General features: G+C 51.3%; 1 protein-coding gene across 1 annotated transcript; it reads left to right on the plus strand.

Moving 5' to 3' along the window:
* Nucleotides 1-210: 210 nt before the first annotated feature.
* On the plus strand, nucleotides 211-11,244 carry DBH (dopamine beta-hydroxylase). Its single transcript, XM_031601414.2, has 12 exons — nucleotides 211-672; nucleotides 2,452-2,598; nucleotides 3,345-3,602; nucleotides 4,408-4,584; nucleotides 5,015-5,117; nucleotides 6,165-6,331; nucleotides 7,014-7,157; nucleotides 7,235-7,273; nucleotides 7,672-7,731; nucleotides 8,281-8,408; nucleotides 8,853-9,012; nucleotides 10,935-11,244. The coding sequence occupies exons 1-12, from the start codon at nucleotides 292-294 to the stop codon at nucleotides 11,058-11,060; spliced, it is 1,890 nt and encodes a 629-aa protein (XP_031457274.2). The 5' UTR covers nucleotides 211-291; the 3' UTR covers nucleotides 11,061-11,244.
* The last annotated feature ends 377 nt before the right edge of the window (nucleotides 11,245-11,621 follow it).

Below are 11,621 nucleotides of genomic sequence, written 5' to 3' on the forward strand. Positions count from 1 at the left end.
GGAAGCAGAACATGTTCCTGCAGGGAGCAGCCTGCAAGTGAGCAGCACTTCTCAGCCACTAAGGATGATTTAGGAGCGAATAACATCAGCCCAGTCGAGTTCAATTGCTATTGATAATGTCCATGTGCAATTAGAGCCAATTAGAGGGAGGCAGAGAATGACAAGTGTTTGGCCAGGAGGTGGGGGGCGGGAGTATATTGGGGGGGTCAATATCACAATCCAATTTCCCCACAACCAAATGCAATTAAAGGATAGCACTTACCCAGCTCACCCAGGAGGGCCAGCGCATAAATGGCAAAAGCCAGGAGGGTGGGTGCCATCCTGCCCAGCATGCAGACCCATGGCAGCACGCCGTGCCCCTGCCCCAGCTTCAGGCTGCGGGAGCTGGCGTCCATGTATTTCACCATGGTGGCTGTGTTCCTGGTCATCCTGGTGGTGGCCTTGCAGGGCTTGGTTCCCCGTGGCACTTATTTCCCCTACAAGGTGCCCCTCGATCCCCAGGGGCTGCTGGAGCTCTCGTGGAACGTCAGCTACCCCGAGCAAGCCGTGTATTTCCAGATCCTCATCAGGAAGCTCAAGTTTGGGCTCCTCTTTGGGATGTCGGACCGGGGTGAGTTCGAGAACGCAGACCTGGCCGTGCTCTGGAATGATGGTCACAGTTCGTATTTTGGGGTGAGTTGTGTGATTTTGTGGCTGTGTTTGGGGTTTGCTGCCTGATGGGTGAATCTGAGCCTCGTGGGTTTGGAGGAGTGGGCACAGAGCGTGGCACCAGGTTCAGGTGGTGCAAAGGGGCCGCGCGGTTTCTGATCCAGACGTCGATGCTATGGGTTTGGGATAGGATCTGAAATGCAAAGAGGAAGGGATAAATACAACAGCACATCAGCATGGCTAACAGAGCCGAGCCCTGGGTGTCTGCTGCATCAGCAGGAGCTCCAACAGGTGGGTGCACCGAGCAGCTCTGCCACACACAAACACGCAGGAGGCACCCACAGCTCGGTTCATCGTGCGCTGCTGCCAGCAGCATTAAAAATTAACCTGCAGCTCCCATGACTGACTTTGAGAAAGTGCAAAAGTTATCGAGCAGAAAGCCTGCTCCTGCCAGCACCAATAAGCCGGCTGCAGCTCACGTCTGCAGCTACAGCAAAGATCAACAGGACGCAGGAAAACACAACCTGACGGCTGGCTGCCAGCAGCGCGGCGTTATCAGAAATTAAACATGCAGAAGTATTTGGGCAGCTTGTAAAACCTGATGGGAGCAGAATGGGAGGGAGACAACTCGTTTCTCATTTTGCTCTTTGTTTCTGCTGCTGCAGATCGCTGCCCTTTCCTGCACTGCCCATTGTAGGCTCTTGGGTGGTTGGTCTTTCTGCTACAATAACTAACCCTGTCCTCTCTCTATCCCCAAACCACCCCAGTCAGGCACGTTGCAATTGTGTTTTGCTGCAAAATGCAATTCATGTTTTTTCCCCATGTGAGGCTTTCCAGTACGTTAAATTTTACCTCTCTGCTTGCTTGAAATTAGCCATAAAACATATTCTTTTGCAATCAGCCGCGATGTGATCTGCAGCGCAATGAAAGGATAAAAGGGAGGGCTGATTATCTACGCTGTTTTCCTGCTAATTACCCACCATTCAGGATGTGGGATGACCTGAGTGCTACAGTATTTCAAAGCACTGTGTTAAAAAACCATAAAGAATAATTCCTAATCTCGCTGAATGAGCACCATGCAGCATTTGGGCTTTCACTTGGTGCCACACAGCATCCTGCCAGGAGGTTTCTATAACCTCTCCAGCCCTGGTGTTCTCCCTCCCAGCAGCTTTTCTGCTGGATGTCAGCTGTTAAAAGATCCAAATTTGCTCAGCCCCCCCATGTACTACAAGATTAATTTGCACAATACGCTCCTATGAAAACAAATGTCAAGCTAGCTTCATGGAGCTGATTTTACTCTCCCCCTCTAAGGACAATATGTTCTCAAAATACCACTCTATACTTTCGGCTGAAATGGTGCCAAGATGCTTTATTCTCTTTCTTCTGTTTCTTCCCCCAAGATAAGAGAAGCAGTGCCACTCACAGTGCTGCAGCGAGGTACTTCTTGGAGGCCTTTTCTTGACAAACAAAAGCCATCAACAGGAGATGCAAAAGATCGAGATAATAACGCTGCTCAAATCCAAATTACAGAAGGATTTGTACTCCCAACCCTCAATCTTTCAGCATAAGAGCACCATACTGCTTTGCTTCTTGGTGTGGCTTTGTCACCACCATTAACCAGGTTAAAGAGGAGCGAGACAAAGGAGAGTGACCCAAAAAGGGGTCATTCAAAGGAGGTGATCCAAAGAGGGCTGACCACTGAGGGACCTTATGACCTGCACACAACTGGAGGTCCCCACCATGAGCCCTAGAGCCATGTAAGACCTGCTGCCTCCCCGCTTACTGGGTGCTCTCCCCCCACAGGATGCCTGGAGTGATGCCCATGGGCAGCTGCACATGGACTCCCAGCAGGACTACCAGCTGCTTGGGGCTCAGAAGACCCCCGAGGGACTCTACCTTCTCTTCAGAAGAGCCTTCAGCACCTGTGACCCCAAGGATTACCTTATAGAGGTACAGCATCACCCTCTCCCCGCTGCAGCACACTTGGCCCCATCCCAACCCCCATAGCACCAAGCAGGGCTCCAACCTCTGACCTCACCACTCTTATGTTTTGTGGGCAGCATCAGGTGTTTGTGCTGCTTAGAGCAAAAAGGAAGCATGCTACAGATGTCATGAGCAACGTTTGGCACAGTCTGTTTACAACCACTTATAAACCTCTATAACGTGTAGATTTTAGCTTGTTTGCATCACCCGCTCCTGTTGAGCATGTGTTAGGTCTATATAAATCCCTTCCTGCATCACTTGGGTTTGCAGTCTGCAGCCAAGCATTACACTGAGATGTTGCTCAGCGGGAGGCGAATAGGAGGCTGCAGTAGGAGCTGAGCAAAGAGCTCCCTGTGTCCAGCAGCACCGCCTGCAAGACTTTCAGCAGAGCCTCTCACTGTTCACTCATAGATTATTAGAACAGCTTGGATTGGAAGAGACCTTAAATATCATCCACATCCAATCCCACTGCTGTGGACAGGCTTACCCTCCAGCCAATCTGATCTTGGATGTCTCCATGTATTGGGCATCCACAACTACTTTGGGCAGTGCAGCTCATTAGAAGGAGCTGGGACAAAGGGAGACCCTGGGGGAGCTGCTCCATTTCTGCAGCCCCTGGCTCACCCCAGGATTCATGGCACCGGTATCGATACCAAATATGCACACAATTACCATTCTGCATGCAAAATTACCTAACTTTGCTCTTGCTTCAGGATGGCACCGTGCACCTCATCTATGGGATCCTGGAGAACCCCGTCCATTCCCTCCGTGCCATCAACATCTCTACCATGTACAGGGGGCTGCAAAGAGTGCAGCTGCTGAAGCCCAACATCACCATCCCTGAGCTGCCCAGCAATGTGAAGACCATGGAGATAACGACCCCCAATATTGTTATTCCCAGCCAGGAGACAACATACTGGTGTTACATCACAGAGCTGCCGGACAGCTTCGCCAAACACCATATTGTCATGGTAAGGGGCAGATTGGTTGCATTCACATACCATTAAGGCATTCTGCAAAGTCCACTACTTCCCTGACTTTCCACAGGGAGAATTTCGGACCCAAACATATTCCTTACAGCAAAACAATTGGGCATAGGTATACCGTGGGGGGCTGGGGCACCCAGCAAGCAGAGGGGAAGCCTGACGCGAGCTGCAGAGAGAGCACAGGGATTTATAGGGGAAAGATGGCTCTGCAATGGAAAGCTTAGAAGGAGGATTTTCTCTCCAACAGATGGTGTGAAATGAATCATCTGTGTGTAAGTAAGAAGTGCGTAACTCCTGATACCTTCCCGCTGCTGCGGATCAGTTTTGCAGCTGGTGATTTTGGCCAGAGCCATTCAGCAGCCTTTCTACCCCAAATCCACCTCTTTGTGCCCTGAGCAGCTGCTGGCCAGGAATGCAGCCCAGAAGCTGCAGGCAGTGGGGCCAGGACCCTCTTTGTGGAAAACTGAAGCCCTCTCAGCCTAGCAAAACTGGCAAAGGACTTGGTCAGCACAAAACAGAGCAAGCTCTGCTGCTCATCCAGCGCATCCCCTGCAGGGAAGGTACAAGATGTTTCTCCAGGAGCTCTGATGGACTGGTCCCACAGCCAGCCAAGAGCTCTTGGTCTTTGGTCCCTCATGCCCAGAGCATGAGCATCCCCTCGCATGGTAAAACTAAATAGTACATACCCATGGTGGGCTCTGTGTGGAGCATGCACGAACTACACAACCAGGGATGGGTTCTCAGAAATGATCCTAATGTGCTTCCCTCCTTCTCGGATGCCACTTTGCAGTATGAGCCAGTGATCACCGCGGGCAATGAAGCCCTGGTCCACCACATGGAAATCTTCCAGTGCGCAGCTGAGTTTGACAGCATCCCCCATTACAATGATCTGTGTGACTCCAAGATGAAACCAGAGCGGCTCAACTACTGCAGGCACGTGCTTGCAGCATGGGCCATGGGAGCTCAGGTGGGTGCAAGTTGGGATCCATCATCACTGCTGGGCACCTTTCCTGCCACCTCCCAACTGTTTCAGACCCATTGGAATGAGCATCCCTGCATGGGCTGCCCCAACCCCAATTGGGATTTGGGTTCAGGTTAGCACTCTATTTTCCTCCAGGATACTTTTGCATTTCCTCCTCACCTCAACCCACCTCCTCAGCTCCTCAGATCAGTATGATTTCTCCCTCCTCAGTGATTATGCCATCACATGTTCAAGGCAAGAAGTCTTTTGTTGCAAGAGCAACTCAACATCAAGCACAACAGAGGGCACAAGTCATGTCCCCCAGCCCACAGCAGGGCTCAGGATTACACCCATACATTCCTCTCCCTGGTCATTTCAGTTTAGTTTCCATAAAAAACACCCCATCACTCCCATAATGCCCTCCCTCTTTTTCCAGGCTTTCTACTACCCTGAAGAAGCAGGGCTTGCCTTTGGTGGTCCAGGCTCCTCCAGATATTTGCGCCTTGAGGTTCACTACCACAATCCGCTGTTATTCAAAGGTGAGCAGGGGCATGGCGATACCCAGAGAGACAAGGGAGAGGTGAGTTAATGCCAGGGATTGTCAGGGAGCAGGCACCAGAGCCTGGATCCACCCTCAAGCATGCAGGCAGGGAAGATGCTCAACACCTTTATTTAGGGGGGCTGCTATGGGATGCCTCCCAACTTCTGTGCAGGGTGGTGGTGAGGGATCTGAGCTCAGAGCCAACAGCTATACCAAAGTCAACAGGGAGACAGCACCAGCCTGGCTAGGGATGGGGGAATTTGGATGTTGTTTTAGTGGTATTCCTGCTTCGATAACGTTGTCAGGAGACACATTAAAAAAAAAAAAAAAAAAAAAAAAAAAAGGATTGCAAACAACCCAGTTTCTTCATTTACATAAAATCATGTAACTTCTTGACTACCCAAGTGTATTTTTAGGAGACCAGAGCATATGTACTGTAGATCAACCATAGCACATTCAGCAACTTGAGAAGAAACACATCTATAAATATGGAGCTCACGTCTTTCATAACTTATCAGCTTTGCTGTGTTAACCAGTAGGGTCTCCCTTGTTATCCTCATGCCATGATGGGCTCCAACCCAGAGACTGGAGGCTCACACCCAGCCCCACATCTCCAGGAGGAGTTTGCATTTTCCCTCTTGCCATGTTCCTAGTAAGAGCATGGCTTTTTTTTTTTTGGAGATGCCAGTTAAACAAACAAGAGCTGTGTTTTTGAGACAACCAATTAATCATAGAATCATTAAGGTTGGAAAAGACCACTGAGATCATCAAGTCCAACTGCTGACCCATCACAACCATCCCCACTGACATCCCCATGCCGATAAGTGCCTCCAAATCACCCTGAGATCTGTCCTTCTGCTCTGTGCTCCCTACAGGTCCTGCTTACCTCAGTGTTAGGAGCAATTGGTGACCAAGCCTTGAACAGCATGGAGAAAGCTGTGAGCAAGAAGCTCAAGGACCTCTCCCTTCACTTGTGCCAAGCAGAGCATCATTTCTCAGCCCTGAGCCCATGCTGCATCTGATGCTCTGTCCTCTCTCCTGCCAGGGCGCCGTGATTCCTCAGGGATCCGCCTGTACTACACAGCCAACCTGCGTCCCCACGATGCTGGCATCATGGAGCTGGGCTTGGTCTACACGCCAGTGATGGCCGTGCCCCCAGGGGAGACCACCTTCATCCTCACTGGGTACTGCACTGACAAATGCACTCTGCAGGTGAGTGCCCGGCACCCCGAGCCCTTTCCCATGGAGTTGTGCTGGGAGAAAGCCCCCTGCATGTGACCCACGGTGAGCAGCTGGTTGGGATGCACTGAAATCCCCAGGAAGGCAGCTCTCCTCTGGAACCACCTGCTCCATCTCCCCCAAGCGCTGTTCTCATCTAGGAGGTCATACTGCTGTGCTGTGCCATGCTGGGTGCTTTGCTCTATGGGAATGCAGGGATCACAGAGCCATAGAATGGCTTTATTTGGAACTAAAGAATGGTTTGTGTTGGAAGGGACATTAGAGATCATCTAGTTCCAAATCTCCTGACATTGCCTCTGCTTTCTGGAGCTCCTCAAGAGCTCACTCAAGTACACTTTCAAACTACTCACCCTGCTCTCAGGCAGGTTTTAGTGGGTATTTTTGTAGGACCTTCAACACTCAAACAAGTAATTGGTGCAACCACTAAAAAGGGCAAGGAAGCAAGCAGCTCACAGGCTCCTGCTGATTTCAAGTGTGGCTGCACGTTAATTGCATATAACAGCAGGCTGAACACCCACCCCTCTGCAAAGAGCTCACTTGTAGGGTCCCAAAACCCCAAATCTCAGCGCAGGCAGCACCCAACCCAAACACACGAGGTAGGAATGCACGGGATGGATGTGGGGTCAATCATGGAGCTGAAACCATCCTTCCCCAGGCATTGCCTGAAGATGGGATCCGCATCTTCGCCTCCCAGCTCCACACTCACCTGGCAGGGCGGAAAGTGGTGACCGTGCTGTCACGGGATGGCAGAGAGCAGCAGGTGGTGAACGCTGATGGGCACTACAGCCCACACTTCCAGGTACAGCCCTGCTCCCTGCGCTGGGTCGGTGCCACCCATGGGTGCAATTCTGACACATTTCTCCTCCTCCCACTCAGGAGATCCGCATGCTGAAGGAGTTGGTTGCAGTCTTTCCGGTGAGTGATTCTATCTTCTCTCTGCTGCTCCATCACTGCTGCCCACGGTGCCCTGCTCCTGCCTCCACGGGGCTGTGTTTGGGCTCCTGCAGGTGAACGAGCAGCCAAGTTGGGTGCAAATCTGGCTGTGCAAACTGCAGCCCAGGTGCATTGTTAAGGGCAGAAATTCTGAGGAATTAAGGAAAGGAGGAAATGTTCCTTGGGGTATGGATGTAGGGAATCTGTCATGAGGTGCAATTTTAGCAAGTGCTTGGGGGGTGGGAGGGGGACTGGAGCTGAACCACCAAAGAGCACAGAGGTCTGCTGCATCACGGATTCATTCGTGCCAGTATTTGTTGTCTGTGGAGGGGAGAAGCTTTGTATTTCCCCACCCCCTCACATCTGTTGGAACCTCACAGGGTGACGAACTCATCACCACCTGTACCTACAACACAGAGGGCAGGAGCAAAGTGACCGTGGTGAGTATGGCAGTGGAGGGGTTGAAATCAGTGCAAACTGGGCTGAACCAGAAACAAGAAGAGGAGGCAGGGGGGGGTTGGAAAAAAAAATGAGCCAAGGCTATGTTGCCTGTAGCTGGGATGCCAAGGTGCTAATTGAGAAGTAGCACGTGTCACTCTAATTCCCATCACAAACTGTTCCACTGGGGATTAACTGTAATTAAAGAGAAGTAGGTTTGTGGTTTTGTTGTATTTTTTTTTTTTTTTGACAGAGCATGTTATTTCTTTCTTTTTCCTAGCAAAAATAAAAGAGCCTGTCAGAGGTACCATCAACAGGCACAAAGCTAAATATAGTAGAGGGATTACAGGGAATCTGCATTTTAATGTAAAGCACACAATCAGGCCTAAATGCATCCTTGCACAAAGGGCAGTGTGTGCACACAGGTGTGGGCTCAGTGCCCTGCAGCCCCTCTGCCCTTTCTGCATCCTCTGTGGCTTCAGCATTGCCAGGTTGGATCCTGGCATGGCTGCTGCAAGGACAGGTGTTGTTTCTTGGTGTCTGTGCCACAGGGTGGGTTTGGCATCATGGAGGAGATGTGCGTGAACTACGTGCACTACTACCCCCAGACACAACTGGAGCTCTGCAAAAGCGCCGTGGATCCAGGCTATCTGCACCTCTACTTCAACACCGTCAACAGGTACAGGGTGACTGAAGCAGGGAAAGTGCTGGGATCCTTCTGTGCAATATTGGAAAAAGAATTGTGAATGTGGGTTTTTAGTGCTGGTTGAACAGGACCTGGCTGGAAGGAGTCCTACCCCAAAGCAGGCACTGAGCCCAGGCTTTAAGGCTAGAGGCAGGATGAACCCTTGGGAATGGGGAACCCTCTGGGTTTGGGGCTGTGCTGCATGGCTCAGTGTAAGGGATCTGTAAAACACATCGTGTGATCCTAGGCAGACACTGAGCAGCCCTACAGCCTGCAGGGAGATCTGACCTCGTAGGGATTATCCTATGCACAGACAGGCCAGTGGCCCCAAGTCTTCCATATGCAGTTTGGAGCCTTTCCAGGTCAAGCTTAAGGCAGGCAGGAATGCTGCACCAGGACATCTCTACAGCATTTCAGCATGGCATCTCTCCCGCACAGGTTTAATGATGAGGAGATCTGCACATGCCCACAGGTCTCTGTCCCAGAGCAGTTCTCCTCTATCCCTTGGAATGCGTTCAACAGAGATGTGCTGAAATCCCTCTACAACTTCGCTCCCATCTCAGTGCACTGCAACAAATCCTCAGCTGTGCGCTTCCCGGTACGTAGAGCTTTCAGAGCAAAAGGCTGATGTGCAAACAGCAGAAATCCAGGCCTGGGGGAAAGTAGCTCAGCAACACTGCTAGGCTGAGCCCATAAGATGGGTTGGGGCTCTGGTACATGGAAATGTAGAACAGGGAGCTGCTGCAGAGCCCCAGCACCAGCATTAAAAGAATTATGTATAACATGATGGAAAGTGCAGTAATAACAACAGAGCAGCAAGATCCCAGGCTGCACCCAGTGACAATTTGCTCAAACGCAACAGCCATGAGCAAGAAATAAAGGAAAGAACCCGCTTACCTTCAGAAGACCTCAGATATGTAGGGATCTATGGCAAGAAGCCCTCGCCTCCCCTGCCAGCCCTAAATGAGGTCTGGGCAGGGGTGGATCCTGTCTCCAGCCCTTCTGGTCACTCAGTGCATTGCAAACACCTGAGCTGCCCTGGGTTGGCCCTGCCTTCCTACCAGGTGCTCAATCACTGCTTCAAGCCCTGACTTAGCATTTCTGCTACACTGTGCACAGCCAGATGCAATTAGAGAATGTGCATTTGCATAAAGTGATTTACAGCCCTCTTTGAGCAACCCGGAGTGTTGAAGCGTGGTGATATGGAGAACCAAGGAGAAACGTGAGGGGATTTACAGGATTTGGGCCAATTACATCAGGTCCCAGCAGATCAAGCTCATTGTGTGCTGCGTCTGTGCAAACTCCAAATGTAGATCCACAGCAAAACGAGGAGGACAGAAAATGCCCAGAAATGATGGTTGTGACAACATCATCATCAGACATAACATAAATCAGTGGGGATTTAAAAGCACCAATGGTGCCTTTCTCCACCAGTTCCTGGTGTCATCCTGCAGGGCAGGGCTGAGGGCAGCAGGGTGATGCTGGCACAGCGATGGGACAGGGAGCTGAGCAGCCCTTGGTGGTTCAGAGCACACGCAGCCCCAAAGCTCTCACTGCTCCCCTAAGCCTTGAGGTCACAGAAAGCTGCTGTTTTTCTATCTGGCTGCAGCAGTGCTGTCCTTCTCCAGTCGTATGGGGAGGGGTCCTCTGCTCCCCTTCACTTTTTGCAGAGCATACTGATGTGGTGCAAGCTCTAAGTTCTGGCCTGATTTGCTTGACACGCTACAAGGATTTCATCCTAAAACATAAATTATACGTTTCTCCTCCTGCTGATGACTCACCTTTACCTCTTTGTCTCCGGATCTCCCTCCTCCTGCTCGCTGCAGCTCAGCCTGGCCATGATGGTTCTGTCTAAGCAAGGAGCCAAAGCCAGCCTGTGCTGAGCCCCCAAACCCCCAGCCCCTACTCAACCCAGCACACCACATAGGAACTGGATCTTGCCCTGCAAGCTCAGCCCTAGGAGCAATCTAAACCCAGCAGGTTGCCCCTTGCATGTAGCATCCCTGAGAAAGCCACCCCCATACATGAGAGATGCTGAAGATTTTCTTCTGGCTGTGGTCACCCTGAGCTCCCATAGCTGTGCCAGCCCTTCCCTGGCTCTGCCTGCAGTGTCTCATCCGTGCTGCCATGTCGTGTGTGTAAACAACTGCACTGGCACATTGCAAATGTCACCTCAGCTTCAACCTCCCTGCAGCCCCCAGAAGGAGCCTTTCTGAGCACGGTGGGTTGGAAGGACCCGTGGCTTTGAGCTGCCTCTATTGACTCGGTGGGTAATGCATTTTGGGGTGGAAGTTCCCCCATTGCGTTGCTTTTGTGCAATATGCTGCACCACAGACATCTGCTCTGTTCCCGGGATGCGTGGGTGCGCCTGCAATACAAATAATTAGTAATGCCTCATGGGAAAACATCCTGCTCTGGGTTAAAAACACTTCCAATGTTAAAGATCATTTCATTTTTATAAGCATGTAGAATCGTAGAGTCCCCGGGTACTCCGTCTCACAGTATGCAATTCTCTTGCAGGGTGAGTGGGAGAAGCAGCCACTTCCTAGCATCACCAAGACACTGCAGGAGCCCCGACCTCACTGCCCAGGGCCTCGTCCTGCCATTCCCGTGCCCATCAACCTGGGTGACATCAGGAGGGGCTGAGCTGCATCCCAGTCCCTGCTGGTGTGCCATCACCGCGATGGGACGCAGCATGGACAGCCATAGGGAGCATCATCCCATTGCTCCCTGCATCCCTGCCCAGGTTCCTGCCTCCGGAGGGGGTTAGGTCTCATCTCTCCTAGTTCAGAAAGTACCCTGGAGATGGAAAGCTCTATATTTAGTGCATTATTAGCAATCCTGGCTCTGAGTAATGCTGCTTTCCACCCCCAGAATCATAGCGCGGAGGTTCGCTTTGTGCCGAACCCAGCTTGGCCCCGGGGAAGGGGGAAAAGAAAACATTTTTTCACAGGGAAACTGAGGCATGGAATGCAGATGTGGGAGCAGCGTGGGAGCCTTTCTGTACCCCCCTGGTGCGCTCCCCCATGTTGGGGATTATTCACCTTGATGCGACCAGATGCCAGTGGATGGGGACAAATGATGCTTTGGTGATGGGACTGAGAGAGGGGGGGAGATGCGGGAGGGAAATCAGGGGGGGGAGAGACAAAGCTTTTGGAAGGAAGAATGACTCAATTAAATATCAAAATGAGAAATTAAAAAAAAAAA

Source organism: Phasianus colchicus, chromosome 19 (assembly GCF_987193195.1).
Source record: "Phasianus colchicus chromosome 19, bPhaCol1.hap1.1, whole genome shotgun sequence".
In the NCBI taxonomy this organism is placed as follows: domain Eukaryota; kingdom Metazoa; phylum Chordata; class Aves; order Galliformes; family Phasianidae; genus Phasianus; species Phasianus colchicus.